General features: G+C 35.8%; 1 protein-coding gene across 2 annotated transcripts in view; it reads right to left on the reverse strand.

The window, feature by feature from the left end:
* LOC126724170 (uncharacterized) overlaps positions 1-22217 on the reverse strand; it is an 87792-nt gene that overhangs the window by 2017 nt on the left and 63558 nt on the right. Inside the window, exon 1 of one of the 2 annotated variants that reach the window (XM_050428535.1) lies at positions 402-577. The exons of the other annotated variant lie outside the window; for it this stretch is intronic. Coding sequence (XP_050284492.1) covers positions 402-464 — 63 coding nt within the window. The 5' untranslated portion in view covers positions 465-577. Of the gene's footprint in view, positions 1-401; positions 578-22217 lie in introns of those variants that run through there. 2 annotated transcript variants of the gene reach the window in all.

Raw genomic sequence — 22217 nt, forward strand, 5'->3', positions numbered from 1 at the left:
AGACCACACAAGACAAGAAAGAAATAGTAACAAATCAATTACAATGAAAATATAAGGGGGAGGGGGGGAGATTACAATGGCAACATATTACAAACTTTCCCCAATTTATTAGGAAAAATATGCTTCAACAAGTGAAATTTGACTTAAAGATCACCAAATCCAATGCAGAAATTGACAAACTTTGCCGAGATCATTAATACCCAGATCATAAATTTGAGAGAAAGCGGTAACCAGAAGCTTATCAAGTCATACCTAGATGATTATTCACTCTAATTACTGTCAATAAGCTAAGAATCAAAATCAACCGCCATAGCAGACGAAAGTAAAAAGATTGAATTTTTAGCTCATTACAAAATCATATTATGATGTGAAAACGAAAGAGAGAATGGGAAAAATGAAACCTGGTGGAGGAGACTGGAGAGGAGCTGAAATAATTGCTCATCTGCTTTTCCTTCCTCTGCCATGATTCTCTGTTTCTGTATTTTGGTTTTTGGGTACTTCTGGCTTACTCTGTTTTAGCCAATGTCACCACTTGTTGAGGCGAAAAACTGTTGTTGTTAAAGCAGCCGGAATTCTCCATGCCTCCAACAACTTCATTTATTTTTTATAATCGGGTCCCGTAAGTTACCCAATGGGTAATTGTTAATAAACAATTTAAAGAAAATTTAGAAAATACTTTTATGAAAAATTAAAAAATTTGTTAAAATATTAATTTTTCTTTTCTTTTTTTATAAAAATTTTATTAAAATAGTTTACTAACAAATAGCCTTAGAGTATTTATTAACTTTTCTCAATTTGATAATTATATATTATAATGAATGTAAGAAAATTTGAATTATGAATGTCTATTGAAAGTACTAAACAACCACATATTCCTCTTAAAGTCTTAACCAATATGTTTACTAAAGATATATTATAGATATATTTTCTCTCTTCATTTGTTTCATCAGAAAATCTTATATAAAGATAGTTTTTCAAATTTTTCTATATTTGGCAGTATTAAAAAAAAAAGGGTCAAAGGAAAACTATTTCTTAACTTATCTTATTTAGCTTTGCATGTGATAAAGTTGTTTTCCGCTATATTTTCTAGAAAACAACTCTATCTCACGTGGAGCTAAATAAAGAAAGTTAAGAGGATTTTCCAACTCATTTTGTGGTTGTTGCAAAATATAGGAAAATGAAATATTTTCTAGTAAATACTTTTTGAAAAATAATTTATTTTTAGAACATGTTAATGTCAAAACAATCAGAGAGACTCTATAAACACAAAAAATTTCACACTGACTAATATGACAAATTGTTAATAGTAGGTAAAAAATAATATTAGTGGTGAGTCAAGATAAAGATTCAACCCTTAAGAGTGGCAACAATTATTTTCTGCTGCATACAGTCTAAACTGTAATTAGGCATATGCGAGAAGCCAAATTTAGTTGTTTGCCGGTCATAGAACAAGAGGAACAACTACTGGTTTTACCTAATAAGCTTGTCTAGAGTCTAACAATACCTAAACCAAAAGCTAAGAACTACCACATCCTACCATGTCTAGCAGGAAATGAAGACAGTCGCACCCTTTTGGCACTGAATCAAAAGGAACCACACTCTAGTGAAATCACATAGACTGGCCAAGTGAAACCTCATAAGCAAACCTTACAAGTAGCTAGGAATTAGAACCTCATGGAAACACAAAAAATCAAGCTCTTCATTAATAAACATTGAACATCTCAATCGCCACTGTCAATCCAAGTAAATACTTTAATCATATGAAGAAATTAAGATTAAGTGATTAACCTACAAATCAATATTAGTCAAAAAAAGTAAATAAACGTTTAGGAAGGGACTCTTATAAGTTCCTAGTGATAATGTTCCGGTGCTTGTCGTTGGAGACCAGGGCAGGCCCAAGGCCTAGGCCTAAGGCCCCCACCACAAAAAATATTTACCCTTTACAGAAAAGGCCCCCATCCCATTGTAAAAGGCCCAAAATTTTATAAAAGATATGAATTTTTTCAAATAATTGTGCACTTTTAATTATTAGTGATGTTAAGGATATTACAAATTTTACTATAGATTTATAAATTGACATGTTATCAATCACAAAAAAATATTTTAAATATTCATCAATTACATTATTGAAGTTCATCAACCACATTATTGAAGTTCATCAACCACTGTTATTGTCATATTATATTGTGAACATTTTGTAATAACTTTAGCATTTTTTTTTCTAACAAGGCTTTAAAAAAAATTTGCAAATGTGTTAGATCATCAATGATGATTAATCTCCCTTAATAGTTTGAAACTTTCATATTTGTAAACTAATCTACTACAAAGCCACACATCAATTAATATCATAGATTATACATTAGATTATAAATGTAATTAACTATGTATCGTCATATATCCAAGATAAATTAATTTTCTTCTTAAAAATAATATATATTTTTTCTTTTTGTTAAATTTATGTTTCAACTATGATATTCAATTCTCTATATGAAATTAACCTTAGTTTTAATTAGTATTTTTCATTAAATTATGTATTTAATTCATCAAATTAACCTCAATTTGATTAACATTAAATAATTTTATTTAATTAATATATACATATAAAATGCCCCACATAAATCTTTTGCCTTAAGCCCCAAATTAGGTTGGGCCAACCCTGATGGAGACACTGTAGTTGCTGACTCTTTTGCCATCCTCATGGTATAATAATTCCATTTTATATATATATATATATATATCCATCCCTTTTTACCAATTTTTCATTTTCTTTATCATTTTCATTCACCAATCTTGAAGCATCTCTAAATTTAGCGCTTGATGAAGGGCTAGCCAGAGAAGATTTGCGATTGCGGCAAAATTCTAGAGAGTTGTGGATTAAAGAAGGAGATCGCAATTCTAGATTCTTCCACCTTTCAATCATCATTAGACGGAGAAGGAACTACATTTCTGAAATCAAGCTGGAAAATGAGTTTTGGATTAGAGACCGAGAGGATATTCAAAGATATTTTTTGGATAATTTTTTATCCTTATACAATACGAGCCATCCTCAGTTTCCTGAGAATCTTGAGCGTCTCATACAAACTTGTGTAACTGACCAAGATAATTTGGAGCTTTGTAGAGTACCCTTTAGAGATGAGATTAAAAAGGTAGTGTTTGGAATGAAGGCTCTTAAAGCCCCAGGGTCAGATGGATTCCCAGTGCTCTTCTATAAGCACCACTGGGATATTGTTGGTGATCAACTAACACTTGCTGTCTAGGGCTTTTTCCATAATGGCTGGCTGCTGAAGGAATTCAACAAGACCTTTATTTCTTTTATTCCTAAAAAGAAAGGTGCGCACAATTTTAACCATTTTCGCCCTATCGATCTTTGCAAATTATTGTGAATAGGCTGAGACCTTTGCTAAACAAAATGATAGATCTTGCTCAAGTGGCCTTTGTACCGAATAGGTGGATAAATGAGAATGTGGTACTAGCCATTGTGCATACTTCCAAACATACACGGAAAAAAAAAAGGTTACCTTGGTATCAAATTAGATTTCCAAAAAGCTTACAATAGAATGGAATGGAGTTTCTTGATAGCGGTTCTTAAAGCCTTTAGGTTTAGCAGCAATTTTACCAAGCTCATCCACCAATGCTTATCGTCAGTAGAGTTTACCTTGCTGTTAAATGGGGGCCAATGTCCAAGCTTCTTCCCTTCTCGAGGTCTTAGACAAGGCGATCCTTTATCACCTTATCTCTTCATCCTAGGAAGTGAGGTGCTCTTGAGGCTCTTAAACAGGGAAGTGTCACAAAAAAGGCTTTTAGGGGTTAAAGTTTCTAACACTGCTTCGCCCATCTCCAAGCTATGCTATGCAGATGACATTATTTTGTTCTGTAAAGCTAAATCTGCCGAGATTGCCATCCTCACATCCTACCTAGAGAAATTTTGCTCTTGGTCGGGTTAGCTTATTAGCATGGAAAAATTTGGCTGTTTCCCTTCTAAAAGGGTAAGTTCCCAGTTCATTAGTCAAGTTAAGCATACTTGGGGACTCAATACGTTGCCTCAAAACTCCACCTATCTTAGGGTCCCCTCTTTATTTCCAAGAACAGAAATAAAGATTTCAGATTTATTAAAGAGAAGCTGGACAACAAGTTATGTGGCTGGAAAAGCAAAAATTTGTCTTGGTCAGGTAGAGCTACTTTCATCAAATCAATTGCTCAAGCAAATTCCGATCTATGCCATGTCCACTATTTTGCTCCCTAAAGGCTTGTGTGACCAACTTGATGCTTCAATTCGTAGATTTTGGTGGAATCCAAAAGCAAAATTTTGATCGATTAAGCCAGGCAGATTTACACAGTAAATCCTACAGAACACTCGATTCCAACTTTACATATTAACACACTTTGAGCAAGTTTAAAACAAGACTAAAAACATTTTGATCATGGTTTGCCAACATTACAAATTGAAGTTCTAATACATTAGCTCCTAATTCCTTAGAACCTAACAGGGATCAATAGATCGCACAGCAAGGATTCAAAACTAATCAAAGTGTGCCTGCTCTGATACCACTTGATAGGCTAAGAATGTATTGACCCCCAATGGTAAATTAACCAATTAATTTGCCAAGTGAATTAATTAAGTCAATTTAACATGCAAAAAGCGTTGTAGCACAAACAAATCACCACCTAAGTTAAATGCAGTGGAAAATAAATTTGACACAGGTGATTTGTTTACAAATGGGGAAAACCACTGAGGGAAAACCCCACCGAGTTAATTTAAGGTAAAAAATCCCAATAATCCACTATTATCAAAATAAGCGGTTACAAGTAAAAGGAATCCTAGTACTTAATGCCAACTTATAGTTGAACCGTTACCCCAATACACAATCAAACTTGTAATGTAGTGACAATCTCTCCATTAAATGCGCGGCTCCAAGTACGTGAAAAACCAATTAATGCACGGATCTCAGTACGTGACTAACACACCAACTTGAGAAAGATGTTGGCTGCAATGTTCTTCACTTCATTCAAATGATGAAGATCAAGAAATTCATTGGTTACAAAACTCTTGGCGTACAAACGCAGTAGTTTTTACAAGAGAAAGATGAACTAGGGCAAATTGTCTCCGGTCACAATTCGAGTGAATGATCACTTTGCATCAAGTTGCATCACCTTAGACGGCCCTTAAAATAATCATTCTATATGTCTAGGGTTATGAGAAAAGAAACCCAACACAAATAATTTGGATATGCATGAAATACATATTTGGAAATCTAAATTTTGTAATTCTCAATAGATACTGTATCTGTCGAGCTGCTATCGAGATCACTCATTAAACCTCGATAGATTTATCTATCGAGCTTTAATGAACAGCACTTCTTCACTTGTTTAAGCAGTGATGAGTTGTGTCAGGTGAACACCTGTGTTGGTTGTATTGCACAACGAAAAGCTGCCATGGGTGGTTTCATTGCTTATACTTCACCATCTTCATCGGCTTCGGAGGATGTGAGTGGTGATGGCTCTAGCAGTGATGATGCTGATGAGGACGACGATGCTAGCTCGTCCAGTGATGATGAGATGTCTACTTGATGGACTTACCCTTTGTCACTCGTGACAAAAAGGGGGAGTAGTTTTGATATGAGAGTAGTCATATACATAGAGGGAGAGTTAGCATAGGAGATTTTTGTGATATGGGGAGTGTTATACTATGAGGGATATAGTGAGGTTTTTAGGTATTTTCTTTTCTTTCTTTTACATTTACCTCATGTATATTGGTCTTATGACCATTTGACATACATTCTACTTATATTTGGGTTTATATCTATTGATGTATGTTATTCACCTATCTTTACATGTGTTGTTTCTTTTCTCTCTTTATGCACATGCTTCTTATATATTGTATGCAATCTTTTATTTTTATTTCACACTAAGATACCGTGATGAGTTTTGTTTAAAGTGTTTCAGAAATACAGGTTGTCAAATTCTTCTTGCAAAGTTTTTCAAGAGTTTTTGTTAGGATAGATTTTATTGTATTCAACAAGTGAATATGAGTTAAGTGATTTATGACTTTTCTCATATGTTCATTTGTTTGTTGTGGTTTTGTCACGGCTTGCCAAAGGGGGAGATTGTTAGGACATATTTGATTCAATGTTAGGAACATATGTCAATATAGAATTGGCTAATCCTTTGACAAAACACACTTTACTTGTAATTGGGTAGATCTATGATGTGTTTAATGCTTCAAGGAACAAGGTTTCAAGTTCAAGTGTTAAAGCCATGCAAGTCTGTCCAAGAATAAAGTGAAGAAGTGCTGGATTTTAAAACTCGATAGCTAGTATCTATCGAGGTTTAAAAGACTGCTGAAGTTCGATGCTCGACAGCTTCTCAACAGATAAGCTATCTATGGAGGTTTATGAAATTCAGTTTTTCAGAATTGATTTCAATTCAATTCATGAATAGATGTTTGGATTTTCTTTTCTCACAACCCTAAACATATATAAGAGTTGTTTCAAAGGCCGTCAAAGGTTGCGCAAGTGTGAAGCAAAGTTGTGTTCATGCAAATTGTGACCGGAGACAGAATTTGCCCTAGTTCATCTTTTTCTTGCCGAAGCTGCTGTGTTTGTACACCGTAGGGTTTTGTAACCAAGGAGCTTCGTGATCTTCATTGTGTTGATGAACTGAAGAACTTTGCAGCCAACATCTTTCTCAAGTTGGTGAGTAATACGTGCATCGAATTTGTTAGTCATGTACTGGTGTAGACACCCTATTTTACAACTTGCATTTAACCAACCGGTAGATCTTCAGATTTGTGATAGAAAACAAATCTTGATGCTCTAACGATCATAATGGTATGTCATAGGTTTTGATCGGACCACCTGATCAAAAGTTATCATACAGACAATTTTCAATGATCATGGCTTGCCTACACGATGGGCCTAATCACGTCCTATTTTAAATACTTAATTTTGATTGGTTCTCACAAGAACTAATTTAAAATTAATTAAGTGTGATTTTTGATTGGATTTCATTTTATTTCATTTTAAAAAAATAATAATAATAAAAAATGTTTTTCTTTATGGCATCTTATCTGCTCTTTTAAAAATTTTTGGAGATATGATCCATGAAAACTTCAAAAAAACAGAAAAATGTTAAAAAAAAGTCATTATTTTCAGCGGCAACTTGAATCACATTTTTTGCCAGAAAAAAAGTTGAAATTTGGATTTCTCTATTTCTATAAAAGTTGTAAAGAATTAAATTTCCTTTCAAAAAACATCAATCCCGAATCAATTGGAATTTTGAGCAGTAAGTTAGGGCCAAAATACGAAACAGGTGCAGAAGATAACACAAATTTAGCATTATCTTCAATTTTCTCTCAAAAGTTCAAATGGGGATCAACATCAAATCTGTTCAAGCCTATCTAATAGACTTAACCTTTCCCTTTGCTTCAGAAGAAATATTTTTGAAAAATAAATTGGATAAAAAAACAGATACATCCTGTGAAAAAATTCAAAAATGCTCAAAAGACGTTACTATTTTCAGCAGCAATTTGAAACACATTTTTGGCATGGATAACGTTGAAATTTTGCTTTCTCTATTTCTGAAAAAGTTGTAGATAATTGAATTTCCTTTCAGAAAATACCCATCTTGAATCAATTGGAATTTTGAACGGAAAAATTAGAGCCAAAATACGAAGCAGGTGCAGCATCATTTCAAAATTTGAATGGGGATCAATACCAAATCCGTTCCAACTCATTTAAACAGGTTATCTCCTCCCTTAGCTTCAGAAGAAAGCTAATAATTTAGCTTTAAAGCTAAGCCATCCCTTCCCCTATAAATAGAGAAGACTTCTTCCATTTTCTGGACCCCGAATTCCCTCTAGAGAGCTAGTGAGAAAGCAGAAAAGAAAAGCTGTTGAGCAACCATTGTTCTTACTTTGGTTGTAGTTTAGTACTTCCTTGCTTTCTCCCTAGCCCTTTAAGTGATCACTTCCCCCTTTTAATTTATGCTGGTAAGTAGTTAATTGTTTTTTTTTTTTTTTTTTTTTTAAATTCTTTATACATGCTAGAATAAATGCTTACAAATCATTATTAACTTCTTTTATGCTATGCTCGGATGAACATGCCTCTATGTCTTATTGATTTTCTCTTACATGCTTAGATGAACATTTCTAGGTGATACACAATTTTCTCTTGATTGCTTAGATGAACACTTCTAGGCTAATACACAATTTTCTTTTGAATGCTTAGATGAGCACTTCTAGGCTAAAACACAACTTTCTCTTTAATACTTAGATGAACATGTCTAGGTAGTTGTTTTACTTTTTTAAATGCTTGAACAAACATGTCAAAGTATTTTGATTTTGTCTAGATAAACATGTCTAGGGCTTTTTCCTTTACTTCTCTTCATAATTGCTTGGATGATCAAATATGCTTAAAGGTTTTATTTTTATTTGTTTCTCTTTGCAATTATGTTGATGACAAATAACATGACAATTTTGTTTTTCCTTCACATGCTTAGATGAACATGTCTAGGCTAGGAATTCTTTATTTATATTGATCTCTTGGATGAACATGCTTACCTTCATTTTTTTACATTAAAATTGTTATCTAACATGTTTTTTTTGTTTTTTTTTGTTTTTTTTTGTTTCTCTTTATGTCAAATTCCCTTAACACATATTTATTTACAATTCCTGCAAATCACATGTTTATATGACATATTCTTTGTATTTGTTTGACATGACATGACATTGGCCACCTTAACCTAGGAGACCGGTTTTACCAGGCGAGATGGGTGCTTAATCCCTTCCCATCTCGTAAATTAGCCTCCGAACCAAGGGTTCTAGACAATGCTCTTGTATATACAATTTTACTTTTTTTTTTTAGAATGTAACTAGGAAATAAAGCAATGTAATTTACTTTTCTTAGATTGTATCTAGGACAAAAAGCATTGTAAATTTTTGTTACAAAATTCGATGTAAATTGTCATATACATTAATACAACAGAAGTATTTTTCATTAAAGGTTTTCTTATTTTTCCTTTTAAATTAAATAAGTGACGACTCCATGTAAAACCCTTGATCTAGGGGGGAGCACATTTTACAACTGGGAGCCGTGCATTAAAAGGAGAGATTGTCACTGCAGAATAAGTCCAATTGGGTATTGGGGTAAGGGTTCAATTGTAGGTTGGTATAAGGTACTAGGATTCCTTTACTCGTAATCGTTTGTTGTGATAATAGTGAATTCTCGGAAGTGATGACCTTAAAATCACCCGATGGGATTTTTGCCGTGTAGGTTTTCCCCATTTGTAAACAAATCACCGTGTCAATTTAATTTATGCTGCAGTTAGTTATTTGGTGATTTTTTTTTTATGCTACCATGCGTATTGCATGGTAATTGAATTAATGAATTAACTTGGCTAATTAATTTATTAATTCATCACAAGGAGTCAATACATTCTTGGCCTATCAACCATGACAAGTAAAAAATTTCAAACTTAATGTACTGGAATACCTAAGCAACTGTTAAACCATTACTAATTCAAATAAGTAGGCTCACCTCTTGCAGAACTCATGAGGTTATTTGCATACTTTGTCAAAGTAATTAGTAGAACACAAACATTGAATTGGAATGGATTATGATGTAAACAAAATTTTTAACCTTTTTTTTTAAATTTATTTATGGATTTGAACGTGTATTTGAAAATTGAATGTGGTGTGGTGCAGTTAATGGGTTTTATTTTACGTATTTGTTCCCAAGTTTTCTCATAACTTAAACTTAGGGTTTAAGGGTATTTTTGAACCACATAAAAGTCTAGTCCAAAAAAGGGAATCTTATTATAGATAATACTAGCCTCTACACATGCGTCTTCTGTGTGCTTAGAGGCTCTTCTACTTATTTTTTTTTTCTAAAAAAAAAATCATATATTACTAACTTGGAATTCTTGCACTATCCAACCACCAAAGTTCCTAGGGAAGTGATGAGCGTAGTATGGAAAATTTATTTCATTCACAAACGGATAAATCATCACACTCATAGAAATTTTGGTGATTGGATAATGCAACAACCCCAAATTAATATATATGAAAAAAAAATTAGATAAAAAAAAAATAGAAGAACCTCTGAGGACACGCATGCATAAATGCTAGTATTTATTAAACAACCTAATAACATGCCAGTAAAAAGGACTATTCTTTTCCACGCCAAGCCTCATCTTAGGTTATACCATGTTATGCCAAAACTCATCTCACATAAAATAGGGAACTTAAGGATATTCTATTTTAAGTGTATGAGTTAAAGTAAACAACTAATGTATTTCTAAATTGCTACAAAATACAAAACCGTGAATCACAAAAGAAAAAGAAAAATAGTAAAAAGGAAAACCAAACAAACAAAAAACGTAATGATGAGGGAGAAAGAAAAAAACTGAAGTCGGAGAACAAACTCTTTCCCCATAAGATTTAATATATAGAGCATGGCTCTCCAATTTTTGTAAAGGACGTATGGAAAGAGGGTGAGTGCTCCTAGTTATTGAGGGCCCCTCTTGAGCAGACGTTTTCTCCTAGCTATTGTTTTGCAAATATTTCAAAAATTACTAGAGCAAATATATATATATATATATATATATATATATATACTCTAAACTCATCACACATGCTTTGTGTGTGCAATAATACTCTTATTTATTTATTTGTTTTTTTGGTTTAGTATTATAATTTTTAAAAGTGGTATATAAATAACTGTTTGTATTTTTATTTTTTAAAGAAAGAGATAAGGTAATGTGGAATAATGTTTAAAAATGAGATAAAGATAGTGTCCTAAGTTTTAGGCTAAATGGAGAAGATAAAGAAAAAAGCCTAAAACTTAAGAATAATAAATTACTCTTTTAACCAATTTGTGTTTTAATTTGTGTGGGTATATATATATATATATAACCGAAAATTTTGAAGCTTTCATAATTTTCCACGTTAGCACAATATTTAAATTAAATTATCATTTTATTTAAATAAAATTATTATTTTTAGTTCAAACTTAACTAAGAGTGAAACTCTATCTCTCTAGTAAGTCCAACTTTAACTCAAACTCATCATTATCATTTTTTTTAAACAAAATTATTTTTTTAATCAAAACTTAATGAAGAGTGAAACTCTATTTCTCTAACAAGTCTAACTTAAACTCAAACTCAAAAGTTGATAATCTATATTAAAACAACAAAAATTATGATAGGCCTAAAAAAAAAAAAAAAAAAAGACTCACGTTGATAATCATGAGTTTGATTTTTAGGTTGAAATTTCTACTAATTATTTTTTTATATTGTACATGGCAGATGTGGGGCCAGAGAATTCACGGCCCAGGCCCACTCTACATTAGGGCCAGAGGCCCAAGCCAAGGAGAACCATTCGCCGAGGACGCATAATGAAATCCCAAAAGGAGCATAAGGATATTGCCGAGGACGACCTCATGCTCAGCACCTCACAAAATGCCTGAAGAAAGGGCAAACTCAGTATAGGGGCAGGACAAAGGAAAAAGCTGCCAACATCATAATACAAAACCCTGTATTTGACAAGCCCATGCTCCAAACCATGCCATTTAACTTTTCCAACAACCCCCAACCACTCTAGGTATGGGTTGACAGGACAAGTCTGCACCCCAGAAAGTAAGAACTTACACGTGGACACTAAAAGGGGAATGAAAACTAGTATAAAAGAAAAAGAAAGCGAAGAAGAGAAGGGGCCCCCTCCCCCTGCTGGAGGAGAAAAAGAAATCCTGCAAAGGGGAGAAAAAGGGAAGGGTACAAGCTCCTCGGACGCTGTCCGAGGACTTAAACCCTGTAACTCACTCTAATGAGAGGCTTAGCTAGTCAAACTAAGCCCACCCATAGAGAAGCTTCCACAGAAACCCCGACTAAACCATTAACCTGCGGCTAAGGTCCCGCCTTTCAAGCCCACTCTCTACAAATCATATTATTAGGGTCCTTTACTTACGAGCCCAACGTCATTCTTGGGCCGTTAAATAAATCGTGACCCTACAATTGGCGCCGTCTGTGGGAAAGGCTTGCGCATTGGCGCAGGTGGCGGTGGAGTTGAGCCTCTGTCAAGCAAATGTCTATGAAGGTTCCTACATTTCCAGCGACGTCTGTGAAGGTTCCTCCATTTCCAGCGACGTGCTGTTGTTGCTCCGACATAGATTTCCACTAGGGGCTACGCCTCGCAGTGCCAATGGCATGGGCAATTCTAGGGGCTTCAAACATCGAGCTAGCTCCCCCCACCTTGGTCAAGGGGCTAACCTTCGGAAAATAAATAACTAAATGAACGACTACAAGTTTTGGACAGAACCAAGGCCTTGTATGGTCCTCGGACTCAAGCCTCTGGGGAAACCAACTACTTAGAAGAAAAACTACAAGTTTTGGACAGAACCAAGGCCTTGTATGGTCCTCGAACTCAAGCCTCTGGGGAAACCATCTACTTAGAAGAAAAACTACAAGTTTTGAACAGAACCAAGGCCTTGTATGGTCCTCGGACTCAAGCCTCTGAGGAAACCAACTACTTAGAAGAAAAACTACAAGTTTTGGACAGAACCAAGGCCTTGTATGGTCCTCGGACTCAAGCCTCTGGGGAAACCAACTACTTAGAAGAAAAACTACAAGTTTTGGATAGAACCAAGGCCTTGTATGGTCCTCGGACTCAAGCCTCTGGGGAAACCATCTACTTAGAAGAAAAACTACAAGTTTTGGACAGAACCAAGGCCTTGTATGGTCCTCGAACTCAAGCCTCTGGGGAAACCAACTACTTAGAAGAAAAACTACAAGTTTTGGACAGAACCAAGGCCTTGTATGGTCCTCGGACTCAAGCCTCTGGGGAAACCAACTACTTAGAAGAAAAACTACAAGTTTTGGACAGAACTAAGGCCTTGTATGGTCCTCGGACTCAAGCCTATGGGGAAACCAACTACTTAGAAGAAAAACTACAAGTTTTGGACAGAACCAAGGCCTTGTATGGTCCTCGGACTCAAGCCTCTGGGGAAACTACTTACTTAAGAGGAAAAATGCAGGGTTTGGACACAACCTGGACGTTATATGGCCCTTAGAATCTACCCCGGAGAAGGGTTACCCATTGATAGTTAGGTTAATCCCTAGACTGAATAAAATACCCAGCCTGCCCTCGGATCCTCAATACCAAGGGAATTAGTGCAACTGTTATAGGGTCAGGCGTTATCGAAAACACGGCCGAAGTCCCTCACTACTTGGCAACCCTCTCGGATGGTATATTTAGAGTTTATCGTTCTCGGACGGTCGCCTCACATGCATTACAGAGTATTCAGCTGTTATCTCGGTTAGTTTCATGAGTTTAATCTATTGGGAATTATCATTATTATGCTTGATAATGTCGATAAATTAGAACTAGTAGGGTTCTGTTACAAGGTATCCTGCTCTAAGTATCATTAAAGAAAAACACACATATAGCACACCCGTTCACAAAATAATTGCTGTAGAAAGGAAGAGTATTTAAAAAGAAATAACTTCATAAATTCATCTTTTATTAAGACAAAGAAATAATACAACGTACAATGAAAGAGCTTGAATAAGCTAATACTCGAACTGACTACATAAGCGAAAAGAAAAAATACAAGGGAATGAAGGAAAAGGAAGAGGCGCAGGGAAGGGGGATGCTGCCGTTCCAAGATGTTGTCTAAGGAAACCATTCCTCAATACTTTTACATGCCTATAACTCAGGCAGCCAAAGAGCCCAACTTCGGACTAGCACCGTTGAAGAAAAGGTGCAGGGAGCCCAACTTGAGGCTAGCACCGTTCAAGAAAAGGTGCAGGGAGCCGGAAGTTGATGAGCCTCCGTAAAACCACGCCTGCGATAGAGCAGACGGCGCTGATGGCGGAGAACCTTACTTCTGACGCACCAAGAATCTGATGCGACCAGTACCTGCTTCGGATTTTGACTGAAAAAGGAAGAAATATCATTTCTCCCTTGTCAAAACAGAGGATTCCGTTGAATCTGTGCCTCCCCTGTCCATACCACGCCACCTTCAGTCTCAGAAGGACCCGGTGCCTCTGTGGCGGATGTAGTTCCTTTACCCTTGCCCATGTCTCTAACATATTGCATAAAGGGTGGATAGCACTGATTAAAGCTGAAGGATTATGATTTTGAAGAGTGCCGAAGGGTTTGTATGAAAGGAGAATAACCTTCTATCCTACTTATATAAAGGGTAAGGTGGTGGCATTCAATTCGTGCAGCTTTCCAAGGAATGCTACGGACAAGGCAGATTTGGCTCAATTTCCAACACCATTCGCAACCGTAGGATCTGAAGATCCTCGTGAAGGCGCGCCACGAGTATTGAAGCGTCAAAGGACTCCGCGTGAGTGGATAAAGGAATGCCTCTTAATTTGGCACGTTTCCCATGTAAGTGGAAAAACACAAATATTAGTAGAGTACAGAATTTGAGTGAGCTATGATGTAGGCCCAACATCACCAAAACCCTCCTCCCCAACTAAAAAGTCGGGCAGCAGGATTTTGAGGGGCTATTGTGGGGCTAGAGAATTCACGGCCTAGGCCCACTCTACATTAGGGCCCGAGGCCCAAGCCGAGGAGAACCATTCGCCGAGGACGCATAATGAAATCCCAAAAGGAGCATAAGGATATTGCCGAGGACGACCTCATGCTCAGCACCTCACAAAATGCCTGAAGAAAGTGGCAAACTCAGTATAGGGGCAGGACAAGGGAAAAAGCTGCCAACATCATAATACAAAACCCTGTATTTGACAAGCCCATGCTCCAAACCATGCCATTTAACTTTTCCAACAACCCCCAACCACTTTAGGTATGGGTTGACAGGACAAGTCTGCACCCCAGAAAGTAAGAACTTACACGTGGACACTAAAAGGGGAATGAACACTAGTATAAAAGAAAAAGAAAGCGAAGAAGAAAAAGGGCCCCCTCCCCCCGCTGGAGGAGAAAAAGAAATCCTGCAAAGGGGAGAAAAAGGGAAGGGTACAAGCTCCTCGGACGCTGTCTGAGGACTTAAACCCTGTAACTCACTCTAATGAGAGGCTTAGCTAGTCAAACTAAGCCCACCCATAGAGAAGCTTCCACAGAAACCCCGACTAAACCGTTAACCTGTGGCTAAGGTCCCGCCTTTCAAGCCCACTCTCTACAAATCATATTGTTAGGGCCCTTTACTTACGAGCCCAACGTCATTCTTGGGCCGTTAAATAAATCGTGACCCTACAGCAGATAAAGCATCTCTATTTTTTTGGAGAAAAATCTAAGATACATCCTATGTCTTCCAACCTAGGAAACGATAATTTTTATTAGATACATTATATATAAATTTGTTGAATTTGGTTTGGTTCTAAAGTAGAATTTGGGGATTCAACAATTTTGAAATTTTAAGTCTTGAGGTTTTTGGTATTTGCGTCTCAGTAGGTTGATCATAATTCTTTACCTTAAATGCTTTTTATTTAAGTTCATGTGATTTTTTATTTTCTTATTAAAAGCTATATTTTTTGTTGATTAATTTTTTTTAGATTAATTTCAATTAAATTTTTTTTTTTCAGAATGTCAATAGTTTTTCCTTGCATCGCACAGGTTAGCGACTAGTTAATAATATATATATATATATATATATATACACTAGACCCATCACACGTGCTTTGCACATGCAATAAGATACTTTTATTTTATTTTATTTTAGGTTTAGTGAAATAATGTTCAAAATTTAGATATAGATAAAGATAAAGATAGTTTCCTAATTTTTAGGATTTTGATAAAAGCTTGAAAGCCTAAAATTTAGAAACTCTTTTAAAAATAGTAAATTACTCTTTTAACCAGATTGTATTTTTAAATTTAAAATTATTGAACTTAAAGATAGAGGTATTTTAGAGAGTTTAAGAATTTGTGTGAGGGTATTTTAGTATGCAAAATGTTGAAAACTAAACAGGGAATCTTGTTATTAATAGTACACACACACACACACACTATTAATAACAAGATCCCCTTGTTTCATCTTCAACTTTTAGCGTACCAAAATATCCTTATACAAATTTTGAAATAATGTACCCTTTAGTTTAATTTTATTTCCTACAAAAAAGAAAAAAAATGTTAAAAAAAGTAATACTATCTCATATAAAAAAGAAAGAAAAATTCAAATATCTGATTCCTATCTGTATTTGTTATCTATTTAAATTCAAATATTTCAATTATGTTTATAAAAAAAAATACAAAATTACCTCAAAAAAAAAAAAACCTTATTCTCACCACCCATTTGTATTCAAATGTCTGATTCTTATCTATATTTGTAATTTATTTTAATTCAAATACTTCAATTATGTTTATTAAAAAAAAAAAAATTACTTCTTCCCAAAAAAAAACCCACTGCCTCATTGAGAAACTACCCATTCTTATCCTGAAATATATATATATATATATATTATTCTTTAAAACATTCCAAAATTTTTGTTATCCAAATTATATATAGTTATCACAAATCTCCATCCATCCACATTGTTGAGTTAAGATAGCTTGATCCTAGTTAATTAATTCAATTTACCCAAGTTGATTAATTAGGTTCAATTGTATGCAAATTGTGGAAGAATTAACAAATCACCAATAAACTAATATGCAACAAAAAATAAATAACTTGGTGATTTGTTGACGAATAGGGAAAACCTCTCGTAAGGCAAAAACCCCACAAGGTGAATATAAGGCCTCCACTCTCAAGAATCCACTAATCAACAGTCAAGCGGTTACAAGTATAAGGAATCTTACCAACTACCTTCGTCTATCCCAAAACACCAACCTACAATTGAACTTTCACTCCAATAACCAATTCGACTTGATCCTGTAGAGCATTCTCTCCCTTTATGCACAAATCTCCAATCTGTGACTAACCCTTTTGCACAGATCCAAGTACATGACTAACTCCAGCAACTTGAACGATGTTGTTAGCTACAAAGTTCTTCACTTCATCAACAATGAAGATCAAGATGCACTTGGTTATAAAATCTTATGGTGTACAAATGTAGTAGCTTCTCACAGAGAAAACAAATCTCTAGGTCGTTGTATCTGTGTAAGACGACTCTTAAAATAAGCCTTATATATGTCTAGGGTTTTGAGAGAAGAAACCCTAAACAAATACATAAGCTTGGACCAGATTTTAGTCTTGGAAATTCTAAAATCGTATTTCTCAATAGATCGAGCTGCTGTCGGGCTATTTATCGAGCTTCACATTAAGTTTCGATTGTAAAGTTGAATTTATTCAACTATGTGTTGGCTTTGTTCCATGCCAAATTTGCTTATAATTTAGCATTTAGAAACCTTGTATTTAGGTGGGAATAATGTAAGGGTTGTGTGTGAGAGAATGTAAAGAATTGATCAAGTGTGTGCATCAAAAGGCATCTCGCTACTAGATCTCGCGACTAATTCGCGAGTGGTGACTCACCAGAATCCAGCATACGTGTGAAACATGCAGGAAGTTGAAGGATCAGGACAACTGGATCATTACAGGACAAAAAGTACAGTTTGGCCATTCTGTTATCTGGCAACTGGAACACGTGACTTATCCCAGTCACGAGTGACTCGCTAGTACAACCTGTTTTGCTGAAAAGTGACTTTTCACATTCCTTCTCATGCCCTATTATAAATACCCTTATATCCACGAAATGTAGAGAGCTTTCAAAGAGAATTTTGAGAGAGAAACCCTAGAAAAACAAGATTGACTCATCCACAATCTTATACATTTGATTCTCCAAATTTCTCTACTCTCATCCTCTCCATTGTCATACCCATGAGAGGATCTTAAGTCAAATCCTAACCTCACCAGATTTAGACTAGTGAGAAGGTTCTTAGTGTTTGGAAAGCAATTCAAGAGAAAACCAATTCATATTGGTTGATGCAATGGGCTAATTGTGGGATCCAGTAAGCTAGAGAAGACAAGGTTGGGTGTAACCTTGTTGGAGCAAGAAGCTTGGAGGGCTTAGGTGCATCAGGTAGATTAGGCTTGAGGGTCTATTGTTATTCATGTATTCTAACTAATTTTATAGTAAATCATTTTACCGCTTGGAGAGTGGCGGAGAGGTTTTTCGCCGAGTTTTTTAGTTTCCTCTTCGATAGCACTTGCTGGTGTTATCTTGTGTTTACTTCTCTCTATTCCTTACTCTTTACTTTTAATTACTGCTAAGTTGTGATTAAGATATGGCTTAGAGTAGTTTGCATATTTGGGTATCACTTATATTTCATTTTCCGCACATATATTGTTTGTATATAAGCTTGTATTGGTTTATTTGAATTTAGGTGTCCAAACATTCACTAGTGTTTTATACACTAAGTGATCTTTCATTTGGTATCAGAGCGGGTACACTTTGACGGATTTCTATATCCTTAGTGTGATCCTTGACCCCTAGGATGGATAGGTCTCAATCCCTCAATGCACCTCCTTTCTTTGATGGGAGTAATTACACTTTTGGAAAGTGCGTATGCGTGCATTTTTGTGCTCCATTGATGAGAGTGCGTGGGATGCTGTAGAAAATGGTTGGACAAGGCCAGAGGCTACCAAATCTACTTGGGATAAGGTAGCTCTCACAGCAGCTAATGCTAATAACAAAGCATTTAATGCTATATTTTGTGGTGTCTCACCAGATGAATTTCACAAGATTTCTGATATGTCAATTGCCAAGGAGGCATGGAAAATTTTGGAGACTACCTATGAAGGCACCAAGAAGGTGAAGGATACCAAGCTTCAAATGCTTACCACTTGGTTTCAAGAATTGAAGATGAGTGAAGATGAATCATTCTACTTATTCTATGGAAAGTTGAATGAAGTGGTAATCGGGAAATTGAACTTAGGTGAGAAGATGGAAGACTCCAAAGTAGTAAGAAAGATTCTTAGATCATTGCCAGAGAGCTTCTGACCAAAGTGACCATCATTAAGGAGAGCAAGGTTCTTGATGAGATAAAGGTTCATGAACTTGTGGGTTCTCTTCAAACATATAAGCTCTCTCTACCATCTCAAAGGAAGAGCAAATTCCTTGCTCTTAAGACGATCAATGAGAGAATTGAAGCTCAAGATTCCTCGCATGAGGATGAAGTTGAAAAAGAGGTGGCATACCTTGCATAGAACTTTCGCAAGTTCTTGAAATTCAAAAAGGATGGGAAGTCATTTGAGAAAGGAAAATTCTTTAATTTCAAGAAAGACAAGAAGGACTTCAAAAGGAAGGATTTCAAAGACTCTTCTCCTTCTCAAGTAGTCACTTGTTATAAGTGCAACGGGCATGGTTATGTGAAGAAAGAATGCCCCACCTATTTGAAGGCAAAGGGTAAAGTTCTTGCTACAACCCTTAGTGATTCGGATAGCTCAAACTCCGATTCTGAAGAAAGCTATGATAGGGAAGGAAACTACTCCGCTTTCATGACCATTGCAGCCGTAAACTCTTCGGAAGATTTAAGCAATCTAGTGGAAGAGCTTGGTGAGGATACTGAAGCGGAATCTATGGGTGTTGGAGATGAATCCGATGATGATGAAGAAGAATGAATTTAGGAAGGAACAAATAGATTGCAAGAATCCTACAATGCGCTTCTTGAAAAGAGAGGAGAATATACAAGAGTGGTTAAGACAGCCATTAGAAAAATGAAGAAAGTTGAACAGGATTACAAAAGCACCCTTGTGTGGTACAAAGAGACCAAGTGTAAAGTTGAAAAGTTAAATGAAGAACTAACCAATGCCTATTCCAAGATAAAGTTTCTTGAGCTTGAAGTTGTTCAAGCATGTAAAGTTGTAATTTACAACTATATGTTTTGTTGGCTTTAATTCCGTGCCAAATTTGATTGCAATTTTATTCAATCTTTTGTACCCTGTATTTATTGTGAGATTTAAGTGTAAGGGTTGTGTGATAGAGAGAGAGTGTGAAGACTCAAGCAATTGAAGACAGAAGAGTTTTCTCAGGTAGCTCGTGACTAAGCATCCCACGAAATGATGCATCTGCCCTGCAAATGACTGGAATGCGAAAAGTCAGGACAGATGGAGACAGTTGTGTTTAGCGAGCAGCTCGCGGGCAAGGCCTTCCCGCGAGACACTCACGAAACATTCTGTTTTGCCAAACTGTGCTATCCGATACACACTTTCTATACCCACACTATATATACCCATATTACCCACAAAAGTTGAGGAGTGCTTCAGAGAGAAATCTTAAGAGTTAGAGATTGTTATACCCACATTTCTCTACACAATTGCTTGTGGATTTTCCTCAACTCCTACCTCTCCATTTCCATACCATTGAGAGGTTGATAGCCCAAACACTTACCACACCCTTTCAGAGTGTTCAGTGAGGTTTTGGTGCTACTAGGAAGCATTGGAAGAAACCAAGGATGGCAAATGCAACATGGAGCTTGTTGCGGGATTCAAAGAGCTAGACAAGACACGGTTCCGAGAAGCCTTGTCGGAGTAGGAGCTTGGAGGGCTTAGGTACATCGGGTAGATTAGGCTTGGAGGATCTCTTGCTAACCCATGTATCCCAACTGATTGTCTAGTGGATTGATTATCGCTTGGAGGGTGGTGGAGAGGTTTTTTGCCGAGTTCTTCGGTTTCCTCTTCAATAACACATCGGCGTGTTATCTTGTGTTTGCATTCTTCTTCCCTACTCTCTTACCTTTCATTTTACTGCTGTGTTATAATGTTTATGGGTTAGAGTAGCTTGTTTGTTTATCCGCTCGCATTTACTCTATTCCGCACTTAGTATTAAGTTAGAGTAAAATCAATCGAGTCATAACTTTAATTTGGGCGTCTAAATAGCTCTTAAGTTTTCACACATTTTCGAGCATTCAAAGCAAATGCCAAAGTGGAGCATGTTGCTTCCAAGAAACTTGATGAAGTGCTTGCCTATTAAAAGCCCTCTGCGGATAGAAGTGGCTTAGGATATACTGGAGAAAGTAGCTCAAGCTCTAAAGTGTCTAAGGAAATGAAGTTTGTCAAGGCTGAAGAACCATCAAATCCTCTAGTTAATAATGTAAAGATTGAAAAAAAGCCAAATGTTGTAAATCAAATGGTTATGACAAAGCCTCCAAATCCAATTGTGGCTAATCCCAAGGCAAAAGGAAAGTCTCTTCCTAAGGTACAAAGAGTTCCTCAAGCACAACACTATTGCCATCACTGTGGAATCTGAGGGCACAATAGGCCAAATTGCCACAAGTTCCAAGCATTGAAGAATGCGGATCTTCAAAAGCTAGGAAGACAAGGAAAATGAAATGGGAAACCCAAGCAACCAAAAGGGCAAGAAGAAGAACCCATTATGAGTGATGTGATGAAGATGATTGACACCATCATCTCATGTTTGGCCAACTTCACCTTAAGGTTTGAGAATCATGGCTCAAGTACCCAATCCTCAAAGGATATCACCCCAAACGCACGTGTCGTGTGGGTGAAGAAGGGTACTCATGTATAAGCATTATAACATGTCCATGCATTAATTCTTTCTATATGATGTGACATTGTTGGTTGTTTGCTTATTTTACATTCTAGCATGTTTTCATTGTTTTTGTTGTTTGGAAAGCTTTGGTAGTTTGTTGTTTTTTATCATTCTTTTCTTGCTTTGTGTCAAAAATCCAAAAACACATAAAAGTTTAAAATCCAAAAAGTTTGATAGGCGTTGTTGTGTATTGTCACATGCATGTTTAGCTTTGTACCTCCATACAAATGGCTTTGTGCATTAATGAGCTTAGCTTATTCTCTATGCACTTGTAGCTTTGTGGGAAACATCTTGACATCTATGTGATTGTTGTAAATAGATCTTTAAATTGTCATGAATGATTAGTTAATAGTTTTGTTGATCTTGAGACATGCGTAGACTTATGCCTATATCTCTTCCCATTCATTTTTTTTTGCTTAAGAGCTCAACCAATGTCAAATCTCAAAAAAAGATAATGAGCTATAAAAGCCATCGTGCAAACTAGTATTTGACTAGGAAAAAAGGAAAGCGACATGTATTTAAAATGTATGGTGCCAAAAAGCCAAAGGCTTACTCATCAAATTGAAATATCAAAAAAGTGATGTGCTCAAGCAATTGTTGATCAAACCCAAAAAGATTTTTGAGTATTTTAATTGTTTTTGGAAATTATTTTTTTTTGAAAAATTTTCACCAAAATTCCAAAAATTTTCAACTCTTCCTTTTGGTGACTCACTCACAAGTCATGAGTTTTTAAAGCTTTAATCGCAAGTTTACCTAGAACGTGTCACGAGTCATTG

The sequence above is a fragment of the Quercus robur genome, chromosome 4 (genome assembly GCF_932294415.1).
Source record: "Quercus robur chromosome 4, dhQueRobu3.1, whole genome shotgun sequence".
NCBI classification, from domain to species: Eukaryota; Viridiplantae; Streptophyta; class Magnoliopsida; order Fagales; family Fagaceae; genus Quercus; species Quercus robur.